The following is a 27,285-nucleotide window of genomic DNA, read 5'->3' as shown; positions in this document are numbered from 1 at the left end:
GCTACTCTGAACTGACTGCTTCCTGTAAAGTACACATATGGAAACTTACTATGATGAAAATCATTACTTTGATTTATTACTGGAGACTTTCTTCATTTCATGGTAAGAATCACTTTGCAGAGCAGATGCCTATTGCATGTGTTCACTGAGCCTATGGACTCATCTATAAATTCCAGAAGATAACTCACTCAAGCAAGAGAAGAGGGTAACTGACTGACCAGTGGGGAGAGGGGAAGCCTGCCCCAGATTGTCTTAAATGAAGAACAGAGAGAGCTTTGTGACCTAAACCTTTATAAGCCTCCAGGAACACTCTTAATGGTCTTAGTGACTTTTCTTTCAGAAGAATGGCTGGAGCAGAATGAGGGAGGCTTTAGCTGGACAAATGAGTACTCTTTCTCTGAAGAGGGAAGGAGATATCATGAGCAAGACACTCGCAGTGCTCACTAGGCAACAGAATAGAAACCGGGGATACAAGAACCTTGCCACATGGCACATAGTGCACCGAGGCATTAAATATTATGCAGACCCAGTCTGATGAGGCTTTAATACTGGATGCATCCTGGAAGCCACTGGGGGCAGTGATCAAAATCAACTTGGACAAGTGACAAGCCTGAGTCTGATATTGGTAGAGTTGTTCTGAGGTAGTTTTCGAGGTGAGGACTAGAGGTCACGAGGGAGAGATGGAAACTAAGTGACAGACTAAAGAAGGGGGAGAAAGGAAACTGTAAATGGAGAGGTAACAAGAAAAAAGGAAAAGAAAAAAGGAAAAAGAATGGAAGATAAGCTGGAGGGAGGGAGGAAGAGCTAAGACTTGGGGAGGAAAGATTTGAAGGAGAAAGAAAAGTGAAGAGATGAGACAAAGTGAGGGACAAGAGGGAGAAGCCAAAAAGGGAGGCAAGCTGAAGGGGGGGGGGGTGGAGAAGAATGGGGGGAAATGGGCTAAGAGGAAGGAGGAGAAGTGGGAAAGAAGAGGATGGGAGATTGCATTTGGGGGAAACGAGGAGGGGTGGGGAGTGAGGTTGGGAAGAGAGATAAGGAAGAGGGGAGAGGGAGGGAGAGAGGAGTGAAGAGAAGGGAGGGGAGACCGTGGGAGCGAGATTGGGGGCGGGTGGGGAACGAGGGAGAGAAGAAGAGGGAGGGAGAGAGGGAGTCGAGAGGGAAGCAAAGTGCATTGTGTCTAACTGCAGCGGCGGCGGCGGCGGCGGCGGCGCCGGAACCCAGCTTGTGGGTCGGAGCGGCGGCGGCAGCAGCGGCAGTGGCGGCTGTGGCTGCAGTCCTGGCCCGGGCCCCGGCCCCGCCGCGGACGCGAGTGGAGGAGAGGCACGAAAGGCAAGAGAGACACAAGAGGCAGGCAAGCTGGCGAGGCGAGGGATGGAGCCGCGGGCGCTCATCACGGCGCTTAGCCTGTGCCTGAGCCTCTGCTCTCTGGGGCTGCTCGTCACGGCCATCTTCACCGACCACTGGTATGAGACGGACCCCCGGCGGCACAAGGAGAGCTGCGAACGGAGCCGCGCGGGCGCCGACCCCCCGGATCAAAAGAACCGTCTCATGCCCCTGTCCCACCTGCCGCTGCGGGACTCGTCCCCACACGGCCGTAAGCTGCTCCCGGGCTGGCGCAGCCCCGCGGCCCCCGAGGCGGCGTCGGCCGGAGGAGGAGGCGCTGGCAGCCCGGGTGGTGGCGGTGGCAGCAGCGGGGGCAGCAGCCGTGGCGCCGGGCGGCCGGAGGACGAGCTGCTGCTGCTGGAGCACTGGCGGTCCCTCCTGGGGCTCGGCGTGCTGGAGTCCGAGTGTGGCCGCCCGCTCTTCGCCACCTACTCCGGCCTCTGGAGGAAGTGCTACTTCCTGGGCATCGATAGGGACATTGACAACCTGATCCTCAAAGGTGAGGTGGCTGCGCCGCGGGGGAGGGGGCTGCTCTAGGCTCCGTCTGCCCCCACCCCCACCCCTAAGGGCAGGAGGGAAGCGGGAGGTTCCTGTGGCCCTTTGGACAGTTCCCCTGAACAGCGCGCACACTCGGCGTCGGACCTCAGGATCTGGGCAGGGGCAGAGCGTGGGCAGGCGGGACGTAGCTATTGCTCGAATTCTCACCATCCCTTTCTCCCACTCTTCTCTTTCGAATTCTTTCCACCTGTCCAGCCCTTTTTCGATCCTTTCCTTCCCCTTCTGCACTCTTCGGCTTCCTTTTCCTTTTCTTCCCATTTTCTCTTTTTCTTCCTCCAAGATTTCTCATTCTGCTTTTGCCTCCCAAATACCCCTTTCTCCATGCTTTTGCCTTCTCCCCCTTTTTTTCCATCCTCCTCCTCCCTATCTGTCTTTGTGTGTGCATGTCTGTCTTGGTATACATGTGTACGCCTTGTCTGTCTACCTCTCTATTCCATTAGTGACCGTCAAAAACACCTTCCAACTCGGCTTCTTCCACAACTTGTGCTTTGCTTTAGAATGCTTTTAGAGTATAGGTTTCCTCTTGTATGAAAAGTGGTGCAAACCCCGGAGGGGACAAACCGGCATTCTCTCGGTCTGCATGCTGTATTGGTCTTTGACTGAACTGCTGCCCTCATTGCAGCCAGTGGAAGCTAATGGAAAGCAATAATACAAAAGAAGCCTTCCTCCAAAAGGAGGTTAGAGCTACCAATGTACAAGATTCAAGGAATTTGCAGCTTAGACCTAAAGTGCCGGTAATTCATTGGTTGCAGGCAAGATATAGCAGCCCATATGGCAGATACTAACACCTACTTTTCTAAGGCTTTCTGATGAATCACCAAGCCAACTGTAGTGCCTAGGCACACCAGGGTGAGCTAAAGATAGAGAATCAGCCATAACCCTTTTAAGGTAGAACTTGAGCACTTCAACTATTATTAACACCTTCCCTCTCTTGAAAACATGCTTCTCTTTTGATTTTATATCATTGATGTTTTAAATTTTGTTTTTGTTTTCAGGAAGGGGCCAATGACTTAAATAGTAGCAGTAAGCTTATCTAAAAACCTTCAAAACACTTACTTCAAAGCCTGAAACTGTTGGTGTACTTTAAAAGTTTTCACAGCAATCAGATTCCTGTAAACATTTTGTTTTGTAGTAGGTGTATGTTTTCTGTATTTTTAGAATTTCTTATTTAATATTGAAAAATTTTCTGAGCTTTTGGAAATTAAAAAAAAGTCTGTTTCTTATAGATACAACATTAGGGAAGTGCAAATACTTAGAAATCAGTTCATTTTCATATTCTAGACCCCTTCTTTAACTTATAAATATCTGAACAGATTTGTGTCCAAGTTATTGCTTGAAATGAGATTGTATAGAAAGAAGTTAATAATGTGTTGGCCTTCAGAGTAATACAAGTTGCCACATTTCTCATTTCTCAAACATGTCAACTTCCCCTTTCCCAGAGCTAACTCAGCTGGATACTGCCATCAAAATCTGCCAGTGCATGGAAAGACTCCAACTCTTTTCATGAAGGTCTGAGACAATAACCTCTTCTGGGAAGTATACCTTTTTTACCCTTCTAACTAGCATCCAGATATGATTTCATCTCATAAAGAGGCTACATAATTAATTCTGATCATAGCATAGCACATGGAAAAAGGTGGTTTGGAGTATTTGTCCACTCAGCTATAGAATATCATTGAGACAAAGCAGTTGCAAAAGCTAAGCAGTGTGGTGGGTCTTTCTTTGGAGATGACAATGCTGCATTTCCTTATACTTCTCAACTCCCTCCCTCACACTCTGCTCTAGCTGGTGCTTCTCTCTCTTTCTCTAAGTTATCGCCTCACCACTATTCAAGTATTAGCAGGGCAGAGTTCAGATCTAAATAGGGTGAATAGGAACACCCCCCAGGATCATTAAACCCTCCTCCCCTACAATAGACTTAAAAAGTATAGTGGTTAATTGAGATACAAAACCAATTGACACTTGTCAGTGTACTCTCCTGTTATATTGTCTGATACTGACTCATTTGTAGGAATGTTGTATTCACCCAGTAAGATGGAAACTCCTGAGGGAGGGAATTGTTTTCACTTTCATGTCTCCATCCTTGCTCATAGTAGGTATTTAATGAATCTTTGCTGAATTGAGTTGGATTAGCACTCTGGGATCTTAGAATTGGACAGGAACTCAGAGATCATCTAATGCAAACCCACTGCAGGAATCCCATCTACTAACATCACTGACAGATGGTCGTCCATCTTTCAGTGATGGAGAGCTCAATGGTTCTTACAAAGCAATCCATTTATACTAGCAAAACCACTCAAAGTTTTCTAGATAAAATCCATTCTATATGACTAGTTACTTTTAGATTGCTTTCAAGTCAAAATGGGGTAGGCTCTATTACATTGATGATATTCACAGAATTCTGTGTATTGCATGGGGAATAAAGAAATGGATATTATAGTCCTGGCTCTGCCCTCAACTAACCATGTTTGGTATGTTTGGTCAAATCACTTAATTTCTCCATGCCCCAGCTTCTTCATCTGTGAAGAGAGAATTATACTTGTTATTCAGTCATTTCAGTCACATCTGACTTTTCATGACCCAATTTGGGGTTTTCCTGGCAAAGATACTAGTGTTTTGCCATTTCCTTCAACAATTCATTTTATAGATAAGAAAACTGAGGTAAATACCATTACATAACTTGCCCAGGATCACGCCACTAGTAAATTTGTGAGGCAAGATTTGAACTCAAGTCTTCCTGAATCTAGGCCTGTTGCTCTATCCAGGGTGCCATCTAACCACCAAAGAATTGTATTAGACCATATCTAAGATTTTACAGGACTAACTCAATACCTTATGTAATTATGTCTTTGTGATACTAGTTTCAATGGAAGCTACTGTGGTAGAGGAAGAAGGAGCAAAAAGTGTTTATGGTGCCCACTAAGTAAAAAGGACTATGGTAGGTGCTGAAGATACAAAGAAAAAACTGTGAGAGTTCTGGGTCCTAAGAAGGTTATGTTCTGCACAGGTGGAGGTATTCAGTATATATACAAATAAATAAATTCAAGGCGATTTGAGGAGGAAGAGATCCTTAACAACTGGTCAGACCAGGAAAACCTTTTTAAAAGAGAGATAACTGAGTGTTAGGGGAAGATAACAATTCTGAGAGGCACAGACAAGGATGAACTATATCAGAGACAGAATATAAAATGGGCAGAGATAAGACATTAAATGTTGAGTTCAGAGGATAACTACTAGTCCAGTTTGGCTGGAACAAAAAAGTTCATGAAAGGGAATACAATGCATGGAATAAGATAGTTTGGAAACACATTATGGAGTGTGATAATCATCCAAAGAATTTATATTTTATTCTAGGGTAATAGGGGAAATTGGTGGAACTTAATTTTCAGGCTGAGCTTCATTTATAAAAAAGAATGAAAACTTTAGAGGAAAGAAAAAAAGATCTGGCATGATCTTCCCCAGTTCAGTTTTGTCATAAACCAACTGGGTGATCTTGGATGTCAACTGAACTCTCTGGATTTGAGTAGTCACATTTCCTAGAGAAAGAAGTTGAACTAGATAATGGATAAAAATGCATTTTAGCTTTAAAGTTTAATGAATAATAATGGTGAATTCAATGCATTTTGTTTAGGCTGAGACCTTTAGTGCTAATATGAGTTAAGGATTTTTACTTTTAATTGTTGCTAACTGATATTAATAGATGCCATGTAGCTTTCTTTCTCTTTTTCTAAAGTAAAAATAGAAAGATGTAGACCATTTCAATGGGGTCTGGAATTTTCATCTGTCATGACTTCTTCCATCCCCATCAGTTAGCAACATATTTGTAAGATACAGCATTAGATTGTTTCCTGGAACAAAAGATAAAAAGACTTGACTATTGCCATACGGATAGTATACAGTAGAGGCAGGACTGAATCAGTCTCCCTACCTCCATCACTGACCTTCTATCTACTATTCCTCATTGCCTTAATGAGTCATTTAAAAAAAAAAAGAATGACATAATGGTTAAAGAACAAGATTGCTTGTCTGGACTCAGTCTTTTGCTTTACCTTTACAACGAACATTTCTGTATAATTGACAAGTGGTATAAGATCCTGATTCCATTTTGGCATGTTAAATGTGAGTAGTGGTATGCATCTACTTCATAAAAAATGCATACAAAAAGATTTCAGAGTACCCATCTCAGCTGGGGAAATTGCTTAGATTATTGTCACTTGTTGCCTCTTTCTTCTCAGTCTTGAACTAGTCTAGTTCTAGTGGTAAAGGGATTCTGACAGGGAATAATCCTGAAAGATCTGTCCAGGAGCTGAAATTTTGCTCATATGATGAACTCAAAATGTGAATGTATCTTGGTAATTTCTTGGTGCCTTGAACTCATCCGAAAGACAAGGAATAGCAGAGCATACCAGACTGGCCTTAGAATAAATGCGGATTTCCAAGAAAATTATAGATATTGGTTCAAACATCTTGAATGTCTTGTATGTTGGAATGGATTAAAATCAAGGATATAGCCATGGCCTCAATTGTGATAATCTTCAATCCATGACAGGAAGAAGATGGGGATTAATGATGTTTCTGTTCAAGGCAAGAACTCTAGGGTCTATTTCAAAAAAGGTATGCACAAAATGAGCTAGACCTTCAGCAGATTGATCTCTGGGAAGGGTGAGTCAAAGAGACATTGAGTTAGGCAATGTCTCTAAGGAAGCTAATGAGAAGAAAATGAACATGAATACTTTTGCAAACATATCTTATATAGTATATGAGAAGAAAGCAGCAACAAATTTCTTAAAATTCTAGAGAGTTTATGGATTGCTTTTTAAGCAATGGAGTGTGATGATTCCTGGGTCCCTCTCTAGCAGCTTATCTTTTGTTTTCTATTTTCTTTAAATGTACTTATGATGTCTATAAACATAAAAAGCTGAATTTCTAAATTTAATTCTGAGACAAATGAAACATGACTTAGACAGTTACAAAAATTTTGACAATAATACAGGATGAAATCAATGACAAAAATGGAGACGATACCAATTTGACATAGATAATATGTTTACATATAAATAAAATGTTTAATATGTATATATAATGTATTAACCAAAATATTCTTAATCCATAATAGTAAAGTATTGAAAGTTCTAAACTTTTATTAGCAGAAATAAATAACAACTAGGCAATGCCATGGATTGAACACTATATTTGCACTCAGGAAGACCTAAGTTCAAATTCAGTCTCAAACACTTATTAGCTATTTGACCCTGGAGAAGTCACATAACCTGTGTCCTCAACTACAAAATGGGGATAATAATGGCACCTACCTCTCAGTGTTTTTGTGACCATCAAACAACAAAATATTTGTAAAATGCTTAGCACAGTGCTTACCACATGGTAATGTCTTAATTTAAATTAAGGTAAACTGAGGCACAAAGTTTCAACCATGTTCAATCTGTTGATAAGGCTAGAAAGGAACTGAAATTGTTCCTAAATGAGGTAAAAGATCCCAAATCAGGGAAGACAAATCGTTTTTATAGTCAAAAAGAAGGAGCATAAAAAACAAGAAAGCAATATCATAGATGGGGACAATATAGTTGGTTACAAAGCCTGGAGCATCATAAGTATGAGGAACAATATGATTGGGTAGAAGAAATTGGGAATAAGAGGCTAGCAAAAACCTCTCTTTCCATTCTGTTGCTAAGAAATGTCCTTGTTTGAGTCCATCTACAGGGAGAGTTATCAATCTAATACATTGGATAATGGACCAGACTCCCTGGTATCCACCTTCTTCCTTGAAGGATGACAGATTTCCTTAAGGCAAGAATACAACAGTGATTAGCCCAAAAACTGGACTTCTGAACTGAACATAACTTAGAGACAATGAGTGATTTACATGAAAGTTGTATTTCCAAACTTAATTCTGAGACAAATGAAACATGACTTAGGTGGTTACAGAAATGTCGGCACTGATACAGGATGAATTCAATAACAACATAGAATCAGTTATAAAAGTAGAGATAATATCAATTTGATTTTCTCAGTGAACACTTAATAAATGCTTATTTCCTTCCTTTCTAGAAATGCATAATCTTAGAGTTAGAAAGGACTTTGAGGTTATTTAGTTTGACTTTTGATTCAATGAAGAATTTCCTTCTCCAACATCTCTAACAGATGGCACATATAGTCTTCTTGTAACTAGTAATAAGGAAATTTCTATTTCACAAGACAGTCTATTTTGATTTTAGACAACTCTTGATGTCTGAAAGTTTTTTGTTATATGGAATTGATATATCATTTAAACAAACCTCTGTAGTTAAAATTTTTTTCATTCATTTTTATTTTTGCCTCCCTAAAATCTATAAGGCTTACTTATCCCAGGCTATCTCTGCCCCACATGTGCTTCCTATTATTATCTAACACACTCTGTCCCCTTTTTAGAAACCTTTATTTTCTATCCTAGTAATAGGTCCAAGATAGAAGGGCAAGGGCTAGGAAAATGGGGTTAAGTGACTTGTCCAGGATCACCCAACTAGAAAGTGCTTGAGGCCAGATTTGAACCTAAACCCTTCCTACTCCTGTCCTGGCACTTTATCCACTGAGCCCCTAGTTGCCCCATTTATGTCCCTTTTACTAGAAATTTCTTAAATGGAAACCTCAATTTTGTAAATTTTCATGACCTATGTTATACTCAAGCAGACCTTACCACCCAGTCCTTAACATCTCTCTGCCTTTGACAACTGAGACAGGAAAAAATTAGACATTTTTCCTTCTGTATAAAAACTATGGGAGCTATTAATTGCTTCCCTGGTAGGTAGATTGCCCAGTGTATGAATAATAATTGCAAGTGAAATTGTCCCAGGAGCTGTTGGGTGTCATGTCAGCCTATTAAGATACTCTGGTATGGAGGATAAAGTACTGAGACATCTTGCTTATAGAACTAGGAGGAGTCACAAAAGGTTGTCATGATCTGGATGTGCCAGTTCTGGAGGATAGCTTCCAATAGTACCATACTTCATCTTCCTCCTGTCGTAGCCTGAAGATCATGATATCTTGGACCCAGAGCCCTTCTTGGTCATATCCTTGCATGCCCTCTCTACCCCTTTCCCAACTGCCAAGGACATCTTTGATTATTTATCCTTCCCCCTCTCCTCCCATGGGAGCCTCTTGTCAGTTAAATGCATCTGCACTAAAGGCTACTCTCTTTCAGCAGGTAGATTTGCTTCTTTTGGGAAAGGCGCTAGTTTTCAAAGTGACTGCAAAAGTCTGATTTGTTTGGAATCCATTCCCTTGTCATTTCTAATTTTGGCTTTTACAGCAAAATTCCTTAGCCTGGGATGGAAATCCATGAATAGATTTCAGGGAGTCCATAAATTTGGATGGGAACAATACAGTAACTTTATTTCAATATAAGTGATTTCTTTTATAATCCTATGTGTTTTATTTTATGGATTAAAAAATAATTCTTCTGAAAAGGACTTAAGAGACTTCTCCTGATGTCTCCAAAGAGGTCCATGGCATCAGGTTAAGAACCTCTGATCTGTAAGAACATAGACTGTCTATTTTCTCTAGTTGTTACTTTGTCTAAGATTCTTGAAGCTAACTCTCTCCTAGGTCTTTCTTAAGCTTAATGACTCCAATTCCTTTGACTATTTCCCCTATGATATGGTTTCTAATTCCAACTAGTGAGAACATGGACAAATATCACATAGGATAAGAAGGTATGGATTAGTTGCAATAAGTACTGACAAGATCATTGAAGTAATATAGATGGATGGTTTCTAAAACTCTCACCATCCAAGTGGTCCTCATCTGGACTCATTTTAGCTTGTCAATGTATTTTTTTTTAATATGCCACTCCAATTGGAACACAAAAAACAAACAAACAAACCAGATATGGTTGGGCTAGGCTAGGGGGCAATAGCACTATTCTTTCTATTAATTTAATTAAAAATCTTGAAAAAGTATTTTTTTTTTTAGCAATAGTTGATGTTTTTTGTTCAGTGTCCCAGGTTACTCCATAGGAAGTAATGAGGCACTGGTTTTTTATCAACCACAGCCAGAAACTGTTTCTGGAATACTTATTCCAAATTTCCTTGTATAAATTTGTAGTTAATTCAATGGAGACTCATGATCTGACCCTGAATTGCTAGGACTTAGAGCAAAACTGGCAATTCAGTCTCCGAACACTTCTATTCTTTTGATCTGATGTTGAGATGGCCATGCCCTTAAGGGGGATTCTAACTGAAGATTGTAAAGTGGGATAGCAAGGGAGTTTGGGGAGTAAAGGTTAAGTTCTTTCAGGGAAATTGTCATATGGCCAAAGTAAATATGAGGATATCAGGAAAGGACAATTACTGATTAAGGCTTTTGCTCAGGAGAAGGGATCTTAATGATGTAGGTGAATGGTGAGGATGAACTATGAAGTATTAAAATATTAGTCTTTGTTGGGGAGCAGGCAGTCCATAGTGGAATCAGCCCTTATTTTCAATCAAATAAACATATAGACTGGTAGACAATTAGAGAGAAATTGAGTCAAGAAAAAAACAATGTAGATAATGCTTCTTTCAGATGTGTGGCAAATCAACACTGATAGCATTTTTGAATATATTACTAAGAATCAAGAGGTTAAAGAATTTTAGAAGAAGAAATTTGGAGAGGAAATTGAATCATTGAAATAGTGTTAGCATTGCTTCTTTCCAATCACATATATTTAATTTAAAATTAAAATAGTCTATCAATGTCTATATTCATGTATATAGATAACTTATTTCTCTAAACCAAAATGTGAATAATTTATCATGCCCAGTAAGTTAAAAGAAAACGAATGTTGTGGGTTTTTTTGTCCTGCTGGTGTATATGGAATATCAGAAATTAAAGCTTGAAATACTGAATAGGTAATCTATAACTTGTCTAAATTATTTGTGTTTGAATATTTTACTCAAATGCTCATCAAACTAGAGGTTTCATGACCATTTTAAAATTATGAGATAAGTGTATAAAAATAGAAATATATATAAACCTTTAAAAACTCTGTTTTTTATATATAAAGTGTGGTAGGGGAGAAAGATTTGTAAAGAGTTCACAAGATTTTCTCATCATTCTCCTAATGATTTATCTGTTTCCCCTGCTGTTTATTCTCTGTGAAATTAATAGTCTGTGCAGGACAGCCAGACTTAGTCCTGGCATATAAATAAATGTCAAAAATCATACAAGAGTCCTTGAAAGATGTAACAACAGTGGTAACTTTGTTCTATGACACGTTGATTATTACTATGAAGCGAGGCATAAAATAGGGAGACAGATGCTCACCTAAGGTGTTCACCACTGTCATGGAAACTCAGAAGGGTACCCAGATCAAAGAGGGATTTCCTATAGATAGTGAAATCCTTCAGATGTTTCTGTCTGCTGATGACATTGTGCTGCTGGCATTAAGCCCTGGAACATTGTAGAACGTCCTAAATTAGATCTATAATCACACAAATGAATTTGGCCTGATTATCATCAAAGGAAAAATCAAGTGCACTGAGAATGCTTGTCGAACAGACTCTAATATGCAATTGGATGGAAAAACCTGAAACCTCATCTTGGGGTATATACCCCTTGGATGTGCCAGGCAAGTGGACAGTGAGATGAGCCCAGAATTGAACAGGAAGAGGAGATCATTTGCCTTCAGGAAATATGACAGGACTTTTCACAAGCCTTTTCCTGAAGCAAAGGACCATCATTTAATCAATATTTTAAAAAATAGTAATGTAAAGATAGAGTTGATTACTTGGAGGATTCAGGTAAACTTTATCCTATAGACCTGTAATTCAAAAGGATGAGCCTTGATTGCTTCCTAAAACCGTCAAATAATCAACTTACTTTCACTCTTAAACATAGTTGTCACTTTCAATGATGTCTCCCATATGATAAGTTAAAAAAAAAACCTCCAAACCCAATGCATTGGCCATATTTCCCAAGACAGACCTCTTTCTATACCCATAGCTCACCAACTCTCTGTTGGGAGAGAAGCATGCTTTGCTAAAAATAATGAAATATATATATATATATGTATGTATGTATGTGTGTATGTATGTATAAAATCAACTTTCTTGCAATGATGTTGTGTAGCTATAGACCAAGAAATAGAACAGTGTCCAAAGAAATGAAGATAATGATCATGGACAGGGATTGGAGAGACCCAAGAAATGTGTGAGTAGAGGGCCATATGTGCCATGTTTGTTTTTTTTTTTAAACCCTTACCTTCCATCTTGGAGTCAATACTGTGTGTCGGCTCCAAGGCAGAAGAGCAGTAAGGGCTAGATAATGGGGGTTAAGTAACTTTCCCAGGGTCACACAGCTGGGAAGTGTCTGAGGCCAGATTTGAACCTAGGACCTCCCATCTCAATCCACTGAGCCACCCAGCTTCCCTCTTGTTCCATGTTTTTTTTTTTTTTAACAAATTCAATTTTATTTATTTTTAGTTTTGAATTCCCTTTCCCCTCCCCTCTCCTAACCATTGAAAAGGCACAAAAACAATGCTTATTACAAAATTGTAAAAATGTGCAAAACAAATTCCTGAATTAGTCATTTTCGTTTTGAAAGAAAAATAAAGAGAAGAAAAAGTCTTCTATCTGTCCTCTGAGTCCAACAGCTCTCAACTTGGAGAGCAGGCAGTATATTTCAGGAATCCTTTGTAATTTCTGGTTGTTGTGTTGTATTGATCAGAGTTATTAAGTGTTTCAATGTCAACATCTTTAAAATATTGCTCTTATCATATAAATTGTTCTCTGGTTCTCCTCACTTCGCTTTATAACAAGTCATACAAGTCTTCCCAGGTTTCACTAAAATCATCTTCATCATTTCTTACTGCAGAATAGTAAGCTATCTCATTCATTCATACTAATTTGTTGAGCCTTGCTCTATTTGGTGGGTCTCCCCTCAATTCTTTGCCACCTTGAAAAAAGTCATTATAAATATTTTCATACACATGGGTCCTTTTCCTCCTTCTTTGAACTTTTCTCATCTTTCTTTGATGTCTTTCACACATTCTAAATAAATGAGAAGCAAGGTAAATAATGTCATTAGAGAAATGTATGATCAAAAAGACACGCGCGCACACACACACACACAGACAGAGAAAGGAGAGAGAGGAAGAGAGACAGAGACAGAGACAGAGACAGAGACAGAGAGAGGAGACAGAGAGAGGAGAGAGAGGAAGAGAGAGAGAGACAGAGAGAGAGACAGAGAGAGACAGAGAGAGACAGAGACAGAGACAGAGAGAGGAGACTGAGAGAGGGAGAGAGAGAGAGAAAGAGAGAGAGAGAGAGAGAGAGAGAGAGAGAGAGAGAGAGAGAGAGAGAGAGAGAGAGAGAGACAGAGAGAGAGACAGAGACAGAGAGACAGAGAGACAGAGACAGAGAGCCAGAGAGCCAGAGAGAGGGGAGACAGAGAGAGAGACAGAGAGAGGAGACAGAGAGGAGAGAGAGGAAGAGAGAGAAAGAGAGAGAGATTGGCTATACATGTAGCAAGAGCTAAGATAACTAATAAATAGCTTCCTGTGATATCTAGGTAACATCAAGGTAATGTGGGGAAGGTTCCTGCCACACCAAGTGGATATCTTAGAGAACTGATTTCTGAGTAGATTCAGAGTTTCAAGAACTAGAGTTGCTCAGAATTGAATCATGTAGAGGTTATATTGCTCCTTGTTGGTGAGGCTCTCCACATCGATGAGACTACAGATCTGTTGGAGTATCACAGCAGTGATTTTGCAGATGACAAGGTAGGTGCTATTGCTAGCCCATTAGATGACAAAGTCAGATCCAATATATGTTGGCTAGTTAAAAAGTTGAATTAAATCTAACGAATTGAAATCTAATAGATATAAATGTAAGTTGGGCTAAAAAAAATCACCTTGACCTGGGCAAGGTAGTAGAGGTATGACCAGATAGAAAGTCATCTGAAAAAGATGTTGAGAATTTTATGAACTGCAAGTTCAATACAATTCATCACAGTAATATGCCCCCCCAAAACAAAACAAAAAACAACTTGTACGATCTTAGACTCCTTTAAGAGAACTATAATCTCTAGGACTAGGGAGGTAGCAATTGGCTTTCTATTTTCTTCCTGCATTGGGCTTTTTTTTTTTTGGATTGTGCTTGGTTCTGAGAGCCACATATCAGGAAAAATATTGATAAGCCTGCCATGTCTGGTTGAATTTATGACTTCTTCATCTGTCACCTCTGTCCCTTTCTCTCCATTCACACAGCTACTGTACCTTCATTCAGGTCCTCATTTCCTCTGGCCAGATCTAGGAATAGGATCCATACTGGTGTCCCAGTTTAGATGGGATGTAAGGAATCTGCCAAACAATTAGACTTATCTAATAACAGAGTGAGTTGTCTCTACAAATGGGTTCTCTCTCACTGGAGGTCTTCAATAAAGACTGGGTGGTTATTTGTTAGGTGTATGATAGAGGGGATTCTTATTCAAGTATGGTTTTTACTAGATAGTGTCCATAGTACATTTCTCTGAGAGTCCATGACTCAGTGAAACTCAGGCACACTTAATTTGCCTCTGTTCTACTTCTGACATTACATGAAATATCAAAAGTAGCCTCCCCCCACTGCATTGAACATCTGACAATTTGTATGGCATAGATCATGTAGATTCATATGAACTACTTCTGGTTGAGGTTGAAAACACACAATTGGATGTTCCTTGTGTATGCGAATGTTTCAATACAATATATTTATGAAGTTAACAAAGTAAGGAGTTTCTTATTTATTAAATCATCTTGGACATCAGTCCATCAATAAACATTTATTAGGTGCTTACTACATGCCAGGCACTGTGCTAAGCACTGGGCACTATGTAGGAAATAAACACAATCCAAACATTTCTTCAGTTCTTATTTTCACAGAATTGAGATTTCAAATGAGGCTTTAAACACAAAAAAATAGAAATTGCTTTAAACCATTGTGTGAACATATTCACCAGAATCACTGACATTTCATTCTTTTTTACTTTGTGGATAACATTTAGCTTCAAGGGAAAAAAGTGTTTCCTACGTCACAGATTGATTAGATACATATAGTTTTTCTTTGCTACTGATTTTGGCTTTTTCACAGCTCAGATATCTTACATTCTAAAAGACAGACTCTCTCTCTCTCTCTTTAAACCTTTATATTCCATCTTAGAATCAATACTATGTATTGGGTCTAAGGCAGAAGAGTTGTAAGGGCTGGGCAATAAGGGTTAAGTGACTTGCTCACCATCACACAGTTAGGAAGTATCTGAGACCAGATTTGAACCCAGGACCTCCCATCTCTAAGACTGGCTCTCAATCTACTGAACCACCCACCTTTTCCCCACGAGACAGATTCTTTATAACTTGGGGTACTCTTTATTGTAGTGGGAGACAAACTTCTGAGGGGCAGAAACATTTTGAACTACATTGGCTACTATTTAAATGAACTAATACAGAGAGACAGCAGAGATAGGGCATTCTTTGCATCTGGAAGACAGTAGGTAAAGTGCTAGACTTTGAGTCAGGAAGAATTGAGTTCAAATCCAGCATAGTTACTAGCTATGTGACTATGTCATTTAATCTCTCGAAGCCTCAGTTTCTATGTTCCTAAAATGTGGATAAGGGTAGAACCTACAGAGTTGTGAGGATCAGAGGAGATAACATATCTAAAGCATTCTGTAAACTTTAATGCTCTGTATAAATTCCAGCAACTGTTATTATTTATGATGATGATAATGACCTAACTGTGTGATTATGGGCAAGTCACTTAATCTCTCATCATCCCAAGACACTACCTAAGACTGTGAGGATCCAATCAGAAAATCTTAAAGCACTTAGCACAGTGCCTGGCACATAGTAAGCCTCTATAAATATTATTACTGTTCTTTACATTGCAGAAGAGTTGCTAATCTCTCTCAGAGAGAAAGGAATGAAATCATGCATACAGAGAAAATAAAAAGGCAGATCTCTATTATCGAAAGTGAAGCAGAAGACTGGCAGTGAATTTATCAAGGGAAGCCATGGGAATGTCAAGTTTGACTCATTTGGACCCAAACCTTTTTTCCCCTTCTTAATTATTTCATTAATTCAGGGAACATAATTGTTACTGGTTAGACTAGGTTTAATTTCCTATCTATTTCTCTCTCATTAACAGAAGAAAGTCACCATCACTATTCTCTAATGTTTTGCCCTTCTGATTGTAATGATTCTTATCATAATAAAGGCATTTGTATTATTAGAGAAATTGATTTTCTTCCCCAAACTGGCAACTCGTGAGTTCAGCTCTCCTTTGTTTTCACCTCATGAATTCCTGGGTTTGAAAATGATTGTGATGATTAATCTGCTTTAATGCAAGATTTAACTGAAGTTCTTGGAGCACGAGAGGCTGAGGCTGTCGAAAGCTGACAGCCTTTGTTTCCTGCTGAATAACAGGAATGTACTCACTGAACTCCATCTTCCTTGTAACCCAGCCAGATGAGCTGATTGCAGACCAAACAGTCATGTTATGGGTATACCAACAGAGAATGTATTAGTGAGTGAAAAAGAGCACAATGGTACAAACTACACTTTAGATTCAGTTATCAGGAATTACTCAGAACAGATTGGATATCTCTTTTGCAATATATTGAGAATTTCCCAGTATGCTGGGAGTTCTTTACATTTTGCCTGTAGAAAAAACTAGTTAGTTTGAATTATCCCCTTGAGATCCAAAGGGATACTATTAATATCTTCTGAGTATGAAAGGAGTATGTACTGCTCTTCCATTTCTTCCAATATCCTACCTTCTATGCCCTACTTCAGAGGGAGCCGAGGGGCCAACTTTGGGGTTAGGATGACTTGGATTCATGACTCATTTCTGATGCTTATTGATTGTGTGATCATGGAAAAGTTGCTCTCGGGAACCTTTTGAAGACTATAAGCCACTGAAGGAACTCCATGCTGGGAGTTCCTCCCATCAATAAAATTACAAGTATGTATCTCTTCTAAAGGAAAAAATGAGGAAGACAAAGAGATTCTAATAATATAATTGGGAAACTTTGCATATAGAATTTATGCCATTTAAAAATCTAATATTAGTTGGCTATGCTATAGGATAACAATATAACTACAAACTCTGGTCATGAAAATAAGAACACCTAGAGGGACAAAAGAATCAGGAAGATCAGCCCCCTCCCCCCCCCAGTTCTATTTTGTTCCTTTAAAAAAAAACTCTTATTTTCTATCTTAGTATTAGATCTAAGACAGAAGATTAGCAAGAACCAAACAGCTGGGGTTGTGACTCACTCATTATCAGACAGCTAGAGAATGTCTGAGGCTAGATTTGAACCCAGTTCCTCCTGACTCTAGATTTGGCATTCTGTCCTCTACTACCTAATGGCCCCAGCTGTACTCCCATTTTTCTTAATTTTTAAGGACTTTATATTTGTGGAAGAACATGAATGTTTGCCTCAATTACTCAATAAATAAAAATATTTCTGGATGATTAACTTTTGTGACCTTTATGAATCTAATAGCACAGTGTGTGGCACATGTTGAGTCATTTTGTTCATGGCTGACTCTTCATGACCCCATTTGGAATTTCCTTGGCAAAGATACTGGTATGGTTTGCTACTTTCTTCTCCAAGCTCATTTTCCATATGAGGAAACTGAGGCAAACAAGGTAAAGCAATTTGCCCAGGGTCACATAGTTAATAACTGTCTAAGACTGGATTTGAACTCTGGGAGATGACTCCAGACCAGGCACTATCCACTCTGCCACCTAGCTACCCCAATAAATGCTGACTAACTGAAAAGTACAAGGGAGATACTCCAAGTATGAATTCATTTCAATTTAGTGACTTCTTGGACAGTAAACTTACAGATATGACAAGCAGAACAAGAGACCGATATTGGCAAAAGTGGATAATACCAGCATATATTTTGTGAGTTGAGTACAATTTCTGATGGCCCCACAATTCTAGAAAATACTTAGTCTAAACTGTGACATGATTACAGCCTTTTGACCTCCATTAGGACATTCACTGAATGTTCTCCTCATGTTAAAACAAGAAAATTGATCAAATGTCATATCATTTTCAAAGTGTGAAAAAGCTTTCCCCATGAAGTCGTGTTCTTGCTGAAGACAAAGTGCAATAAGAACATAATTGTGAGTGCTGTGGTAATAGAGTGGCCGTGAAATGTGAAGGCGGTTTGTGCACACAGAGCCCCTGGTTCTTGGGAATTGCTTATCTCAGGTGGTTTAGCCCTCCCTTACTCCTGGCATCAGTATTCAAGGGCCTCCACTTATCTTGACTGTCAGACAAAGGGAGAAGATTTGAAAGCAGATAAACTAACATATGTTGAAAAGCTAAAGTGAAAAATTGAACCAAAGAAAGGAGAATAAAAGTGGTGAGGACTAAAGTGAATCTTCTGGGAACACATTGGCTTTTCTCCTCTAGGGGAAAAAAATGGGGAAAAAAAAGGTAACCATGCAAACAAACAGAAAAAAAATCCTTTAACTATTTATCAGTAGCTATTATGGTGATGTGAGTTTTGATAGTGTTCTTGACATTGTAGAAAAACAGATACAAAAATTCCAGCAGAGATGCCAGTTCAAGGAGGGTTTAAGTCAGATATTTCTTTTTTCTCCCCTCTTGAGAGCTAACTCCCTCTGAAAGAAAACTCAAGTGGTAAGGAGAATGATAAGAAAAAAGGATGTACTTTTATGGTTTTTCAGAAAAAGGGAGGTTGTTTTTTTTTTTTAATGGGGCAGAGAGTCTTGATATGAGATTGGAGAAACTTTCTAAATGGTGAGGAAATAGGAAATGAAAATAGAAGAAAGAACAGGAGTGGTAACAGATTGTACTAGGAGAAGAGAATGGTTAAAGGAATGAAATTAGGGACTATTGATCCCAAAGTGAAGTCATGGTAGCAGAATTTAATAGAATAAACATAAGTGAGTCACTGGCAAAAATTAACTGGTCTATAGGGAAGTCTGGGAAAGGATTAAAATTAAGTAATCTTGGGTAGTTTTTTGGTTTTAAGATGGAAGGCAATTAAAAAAAAAACCCAGATGATATATTTATGGTCTGACACTACATGGTTGCTAGCCAGGATTAGATAGGAGTTAGAATCAGAGAAACTGAGTCTAAATCCTGCATGTGCTACAACTATCTGTGTGGCTTTTAGCAGGTCATTTGAATTCTCTTCTTCATCTGGAAAATGAGAGGGTGTGGAGAGAGGGCAGCTATGTAGCACAGTAGATAGAACACTGGGGCTTAGAGTCAGGAAGACTTGAGTTCAAATCCAGCCTCAGACACTTATTAGACACATATAGCCCAATACTGAGGTCCTTCTCCTAATCGCTTTCCTTTGGGAGCTTTCCAGTTCTTACGGTCCTTCTTTCTGAAAATATGGCACCCAGTGCTAGGTGTAATGCTCCAGTTGTTGACTGATGAAGGCAGAGTAAGACAGTCCTTTTCCTAATTTTGGACACTCCTCTTTTAAGGAAGCCCAAGATAACATTAGCTTCTTTTTGCCTTCTGTATATTACTGTAGACACAAAACCCTCAGATTTTTTTTCAGACAAACTGTTATTTGTTTTTCCCATCTTGTGCTTGCAGTCTTTTTTATTTTTAAACCAAATGTAATACTTTATATTTATTCCTATTACATTTCATCTTATTAGATTTGACCCAGTGGTCTAGACTCAAGATATATTTGGATCTCAATCTCTATGTAACATATTAGCTACCTTTTCAAGCATGTGCCTCACTCTCAGTTTATATATTTATTATATTATAGATGTTTATTAATTTACTAAATTAATACATGTTTATTATTTTATTTACTAATTTATTAATTTACTTTGTCATGAAATCTCTGAGTTGGAAGGACCTCACTATGTGATATACCATGTATTATAATAGGAATCGGTATCATCTATCTTCATTCCTGGCTTTGGGTCAAGATGACATAGCGGACTGATAAATTGGACAATTAATCAGGATAGTAGTTCATTAAGGTTCCAGAATCACAGGATTTTAGATTTGGAAGCTGTTACTAGGGCATCATTTAATTCACCATAGATAGATGGGCAGACAAATGGATAGATAAAGATTTGGATTGGGTGTCAGTGGTCATTCATATAGTAGAACCTGTACTATTAAGAAATCTCCCAAAAAGATTTTTGAGAAGTGGTCATCCATTGGTCATCTTTGTTGAAAGATCTCTGGTATCAGGGAAGTGAGGTGGCTTGGTGGACAGAGTACCAGGCATGGAGATAGGAGGTTCTGGGTTCAAATCTAACCTCAGAAATTTCCTAGCCATGTGGCCTGGGAAAGTCACTTACCCTATTTGCCTATCCCTTGACCTTCTATTTTAGATCTATTACTAGGACAGAAAGTAAGACTTTAAAAAAATGGTCTTTAGTAGCCCATTCCACTTTTAAATGACTATTTGTTAGGAAGTTTTTCCTTCCATCCTCCTAGAATGTATATATATTTTTAAAACTTAAATTCATGCTCTTAGCTCTACCCTTGGGGTCAAACAGAACTCATTTTCTCCTACTTCCACATGACAGTCTTTCAAACAGTTGAAGACAATTATCATGTCTCTTGTAGGGAAATTTTTCTTCTTCCTTTTTTTTTTGGTTCGATGAAATATCTCCAGTTACTTTAACTAATGTATTTATGACGTTTCAAGTCCTCTTACCAATTTGATGTCTTTGTTTTATATGCTTTTAAGTTTCTCAAAGTCCATCATAAATATAGAATGTAGTTACAATATTGAAGAAAACACGTCTAACTAGGCATAGTACAATTGTATTATCATTTTTTGTTTCCTGAATAGCATACCCTTATGAAGGTAGGATAAGATGATATTTATTTTTTATGGCTATTATGTCACACTACAATTTTTTGATTTTATTAATCACTAAACTCTCAAAGTTTTTTAACATAAACTTTTATCTAGCTTTGCCTACTGCATTCCATACTTTCTGTAGTTGATTTTTTGAGCCCAAGTGTAGGATTTTATATTTATTTCTATTCTGTTGTTGTTTAGTTGTTTTAGAAATGTCAGGCTCTTTGTGATGCCAACTGGAATTTCCTTGGCAAAGATACTGGAATGGTTTGTCACTTCCTTCTCCAGCTCATTTTTCAGATGAGGAAATTGAGACAAACAGGGAAAAGTGACTTGCTCAGGGTCACACAGCTAGAACATGTCTGAACCTGGATTTGTACTTAGATCTTCCTGATTATAGTCCTGACATTCTATCCACTGTAGCACAGTGGATAGAATGTTTCTATTCTATTTTTATTTAATTTCAGCTTGTTCAATTTGTTCTCTTGCACTAGTTTGTTGAGAGCTTTTGGATCTGATTCTGACACCCAACATATCAGCCACCCCTTTGAACTCTGTGTCATCTTCACATTCAATGAGCAAACTATCTATATCTTCATCCAAGTCAATGATAAGTAGACTGTAAGCTCAGGACCAAGGACACATGCCTGAGGCACTTGCAGGGTCAATTCTCTAATTAGCTTGGAATCTACCTGATTATGTTATAATCTAGTCCACTTCTCTTTAGATTGTCTATGGGGATATCACAAAAGAATCTGTCAAATGCTTCCCTGAAACTCAGTTACACTTCATCTACAACATTTCCCTGATCTATCAGATTAATTACCCTGACAAAAAAGGAAATGAGATTAGTCTGGCATGACTTAAAGGATCTATGCTGGCATTCAATAGTCACCACTTTCCTTTGCAAATGTTCACAAATCACCCCATTAATAATTGTTGTTGTTAAGTAATTTCAGTCATGTCTGTCTCTTTGTGACCCCATTTGGGGTTTTCTTGACACCATTAATAATATGATCTGTACTTTTGATGAGTACCAAACTTGAACTCAGTAGCTTACTACTATTTCAAGCATATCTCCTCTTCCTTGTTTATTTGATTTTGGAAGAAAATTAGAATAATCTTTATCAGTCTCCAGTCTTACAGCATATCTTTCATTCTCCATAATTATTAAAAAATGATAGAATTATAGATGTAGCCCTAGAAGAGACCTTAGAGGTCTTAGACCTAGAAAATCCCCCTCAATATATAGATATGGAATCTGAGACCCAATGAGGTTGTGACTTGCCCAAGGTCACAAAAGTCATAAGTGACAGATTAGATTTGAGTCCAGATTCTATGACTTCAAAATCAGAATTGTTTCCTATGTATACCATCACCTCCATCACTGATAGTGACTTAATAATTTTATGAATAGTTCTTTCAGTACTTGAGATTGTAATTCATCAGGACCTGGTGACTTGAACCCCTTGAGAGAAGTTAAAAGTTGTTTGTCACCATCTTAGCATTCTCTGTTGGGTTGCAATTTCCTGTTGACTGTTTTATCCTACTCATTCTGAAATTTTTTCTTGATAAAGAAAGCAGAAGCAAAAGAAGAGGGACAGAGCCTGCTGTTAAGGGTAAATTTTAGGGTTGAAACTGAATATAATTTTAGTGGTTGCCAGGGATTTAAATTCTAAATCCCAATGAAATACTCAAGTCAGAATGGAATTTTATGGTGATTTGTTTACAATAGAAGGAAGAAATTTAGAATGAGGGTGAAAGAGAAAAAGGGAAGAACTGCTCCAGCCTGTCCTGAGCCAGGGGGAGTTCAGAGGCCTCAGCCAAGGGGCCTTCCCAGAAGATTAAATCTAGCTCAACTTCTAGCCAAGAGGCCTCCTCCAAGATTAGGGGCCTACTTGGAGGCTGGTGCCTTCAGAAAAGTCAAGGGAAAGGAAGTCAGCTTTAACATTCACCACATGGTCACCTAAGGGAAGCAGTCTCAGGACCCACGCTCCACCAACTCAAGTTCCACCACCAAAGACCACAAAAGCACAAAAGTACCTCTCACAGGAAGTGATGGGAAATATAAAGACTAAGCAGGGTGAAGTAAATCTAAAATTCACACTGCCTTCTGTTTATCATCTGTGGTCATTGACCAGTCTAACCAAGAAGCAGTCCTTCCCTCATTTTATCTTAATTTTGATTGATTTAGTAAATGTTCATTGATAACTAACTATATACAAGGCCCTATGCCCAGGCACCTTTGAAGAGACAAAAAAGAATGATATAGGTTCTCTCCTCCTGGAGTTTACTTTAGAAGAGAAAACAGTCAACTCTAATACAAACACTAGGCAGTATAGTGGAGAGTGTACCCAGCCTGGAGCCAGAATAACTCATCTTCCTGAGTTCTAATCTGGCCTCAGAAACCTACTAGCTGTGTGACCCTGGGCAAATCGCTTAACCCTGTTGGCCTCAGTTATCTCATCTGTAAAATGAGCTGGAGAGGTATATGGCAAACCACTCCAGTATCTTTGCCAAGAAAATCCCAAATAGAGTCACAAAGAGCCTGACATGACTGAAAAACAACTGATCAATAACAACAACATAAGTGCCCTTACTGCAGCAAATCAATCCTTTATATCTTCCTAATTGACTCATTAGCCCACCCACAACAGTGGCTTTTCCAAACCTCTTCATCCTTCCTCAAACATTCTCTGTCCACCTTCCAGTGGGAATATTTTACTGAAAAAATTAAGGCCATTCACTGAGGGCTTCATCTTCGACCTACTTCCTCAGTTTCACTTCTCCCAGATGCCTTCTGCCCTTTTCTCCACCTTTCCCCAACCCATGTCATGAAGCAGCTCTTCTCCTTGCTAAAGCAAATCACTCTTTATGCATGAGTAATTTCATTCTCCTTCCTTCTATATGCTCAGGTAATTCTTCTTCTACCTATCCTATCTTCTCCAGCAGATTGCCCCCTCTATCATTCCCATTTACTTATCTTCAGTTTCTGTCTACCAACTGCTTTTCTACTACCTATAAACACACCCATCCTTTCTCCATCCTCAAAAGCCTCTCACTTATCCATCTATCCCCACTAGCAAAAATTCTGTATCTCTTCTCCCTTTTGTGGCTAAAATCCTTGAGAATTGGATTAAACTTCATTGAGGAGACTATCTATAATAAGTGCCTCTACTTCCTTTCCTCTCATTCTATTTTTTTTAATCCTTACCTTCTGTCTTAGAATCAATACTGTGCATTGGTTCCAAGGCAGAAGGGCAGTAAGATTAGGCAATGGGAGTTAAGTGACTTGCCCAGGATCACACAGCTAGGAAGTGTCTGAGGTCAGATTTGAACTTAGGACCTCCTGTCTCTAGGCCTGGCTCTCAATTCACTGTGCTACCCAGCTGCCCCCTAATAATGGTATTTTATTTTATTTTAATTTTTTAAATAAATAAACCCTTACCTTCCATCTTGGAATCAATACTAAACCAATATACAGCATTGATTCCAAGATGGAAGGTAAGGGTTTATTTACTTAAAAAATTAAAAGGCAGAAGAGTGGTAAGGGATAGGCAATGGGGTTCTAGTGACTTGCCCAGGGTCACACAGCTGGGAAGTTACTGAGTTCAGATTTGAACCCAGGACCTCAAGTCTCTAGGCCTGACTCTCAATCCACTGAACTACCCAGCTGCCCCTTAATAATGATATTTTAGGTAAATTCAGACTTCTGAGTTATACTATGGGCTTCTTGAGAACTAGGATTATCTTTTGCCTTCCTCTGTATCCCCAGGATCTAGTGTAATGCCTGGCACATAGTAGGTGGAAATGTTAATTTATCGATTGATTAATAAACATTTTTTGTTTGACAGACATACTAATAAAAACCTCTTTCTTTTCTTTTTTTTTAATTTTTGACCCAGTAATTCTCAAAATGTAGAGCTCTGCTGTTATCCTTTATTTCTCCAAAGGGTAATAGGATTTTTACATTTTGTATAATTTTATCATTTGGCATGTGTGCCTTTAGGGCTCAGTGAGAAGTTACAATTTTTATAAATTTAATTAATAAAACACTTGACAGATTTCATAGTTACTGTACTGTGGGTAGTTGGTGAAATATTCATCAGAAGAGTGAGTAAGCAAGCATAAGTGACAGCCACATAGTTTGGGTGACAGCCCCAGGAATAGAATATAGAGTTCCAGTTTCTAATTCTTATTGATGAAATATTGCATTTTCTCTTTGCATGCTCTTTGGAATGTGTGTGTGTGCGTGTGCACGTGTGTGTAATAGGAATAGATTAAATGTCCCAACCTCTTCTCCTTGTCTTCTATATTAAAGAAGAGGTATAGTTACCCTTTTCTAAGGCTAATCCCTCTACCTATATTCTTCCATTCAACTTAACTGAGTTCTGTTAATCCAATCTGATCAATATTTATTAGGCAGCAGAAGGGGAAATTCCAAGCTCTCTGCTAAGGGCTGGGGAGACAACAAATAAAAAGAAAGGACCTCAGGACTTGACCTCAATGAGCTTACAGTCTAAAGAGGGACACACAAAAGGAGGTAGGAATTGTGGTTGGGGAGTGGGTGGGAAGGGATACCAGGGAGGTGCCATCTTGTTCCATGCTCTTGAAACCAGGCAGGGCAGCAGATATAAAATATAGTGCTCTGAGAGTCCAGATTCTGCTCTTTATAAAGGAAGACATTGGGAGGAGTTTGGTACTCCACACTCCAACTCTCCAGAGGAAAGAGGAGGCTGAGAGGCAGACAATGATTCAAAGCTTGCATTAGTAGCATGGTGGTGAGTTTAGAGGTGATGGCTTTATCTTGGGAGGGGCATCTTATTTCCAGAAGCTGGAACCCAGCAGGGCAACAGATACACAGTGGAGAAAGGGTAACTGAAAGGGATTCTTCCTATACGGTTCCTCATTCTATAGACATTTCATCATTTGTCCTTTGGGACTTTGCTTCATTAATCCCACCCCTATGCATTTGCATCATCTTCTTCTTTACCAGCTCCTTTTGCTTTGTCTATAAACATTAAAGAATAAAAAAGCAAAACAAAAACAACCAATATAAACTATACTAAATGGCAGCTTGGTGGCTGAGTGCATAGAGAGCCAGGCCTGGATATGAGAAGTCCTGGGTTCAAATTTGAGCTCAGATACTTCTTAGCTGTGTGACCTTGGGCAAGTCACTTAATCCCAGTTGCTTAGTGCTTATAGATCTTCTGCCTTGAAACCAATACTTAATCTCTTCTAAGATGGAAGGAAGGGGTTTGACAAAAACCTATATTCAGATTTACCTTTTACTTAAAAAAAAATTAAAAGCCAAGTCAAAAGATCTTCCCTTCACTTAAGGAGCTACTAGTTTTTCAAACTTTACTTACTGATTCTACTTCCATAGTAACTACTCAGTTCTCAGTACCTTGCAATGGGGTTTCCATCTCAACCACTCCCCTGCAGCTGCTGCCTTGAAGATCATTATTGCAGCTCATAGATTGTGTTTATGAAGAAGGCTGGTTGGGCTAAGATTCTTGGGATGTCAGTAACTGGGTGAGGTCACCATAGGTCCACATATGGTCTTCAGCTTACCCAGAAATTATAAGGTTATAGGAAATTCATTCATGCATTCATCAAAATAGCTTTTAAGTCCTTCTCTGTACCGAGGAGGTGCACAGATTATATGAGTCATTTTCCTTGCATTTGTGGAGCACAGAATCTTGTAAGGACTTAAAGAAGATTCATGCTAAGTAAATGCTCAGCTAACACTGATAAACTAGAACAGGGATTTATCCTAAACTCAGCTGGGAGGGACAATCCAGATTCTCAACATCCTTCCCCAAATCCCCTTATTTTACAGATAAGGAAAGAGATGCCCAGAGTTCAATGCTGAGTCCAAGGTCACACAGGCAGTAAGTGGCATGGTATCTATCAGTCAAGCTGCCTGATAATGGTGTTGACTAGTGAAATAATTTTCCCAGTAGCACAATCCCCTTCAATAAACAAATTAATACCTGGCTGCCTGATAGGATAGGATGAGAGTAAATGAGATGTGCCTCTCATTCCCTAAAACTACTGCAACCTGGTTTATCCATTTGTGCTATAAAGATTTACCTGCCAGGCTGGATGGTTACTCGTATTGACTGCTCAGATCTCCCTTTCTCTGGGCAGTTTTGGATAAACACCAACACGTAAGTTGCTGGTCAACTCCCTCTTTTAAATATTCCTGATCAGTGTTATTACAGCACTCCCCTGTCAGACAATAAGACTCCCCACATACAGCATCTTATGTTATTGTTGCTGTTGCTTGCATTTTTGTCCATGTGAGTGGTATTTCTTCTCTAGTGTATATCCATTTTGCTGATAAGAAACTGAGGCAAATAGGGATTAAGTGACCTTCCCAGTCAGATACTGTATGAGTTCAAATCCTATTTGCTATCCCATCTAACTGTCCAAAATAGGAGTTAAGTGACTTGCCCAGGGTCACACAGCTTATGTTAGTTACATTTTAAATAGACGTA

The 27,285-nt window shown here is 39.0% G+C and overlaps 1 protein-coding gene across 1 annotated transcript in view; it reads left to right on the top strand.

The window, feature by feature from the left end:
• The first annotated feature begins 312 nt into the window (after positions 1–312).
• The window catches only part of TMEM178A (transmembrane protein 178A), an 88,349-nt gene continuing 61,376 nt past the window's right edge, over positions 313–27,285 (top strand). The window contains exons 1-2 of the mRNA XM_007476994.3: positions 313–736; positions 1,188–1,882. Of these exons, the coding sequence (XP_007477056.1) occupies positions 729–736; positions 1,188–1,882 (703 nt within the window). The 5' untranslated portion in view covers positions 313–728. The remainder of the gene's footprint in view (positions 737–1,187; positions 1,883–27,285) is intronic.

The sequence above is a fragment of the Monodelphis domestica genome, chromosome 1 (assembly GCF_027887165.1).
Source record: "Monodelphis domestica isolate mMonDom1 chromosome 1, mMonDom1.pri, whole genome shotgun sequence".
Lineage (NCBI taxonomy): Eukaryota > Metazoa > Chordata > Mammalia > Didelphimorphia > Didelphidae > Monodelphis > Monodelphis domestica.
Note: the sequence above shows the minus strand (reverse complement) of the source record. Positions and strands in the feature narration are given on the sequence as shown.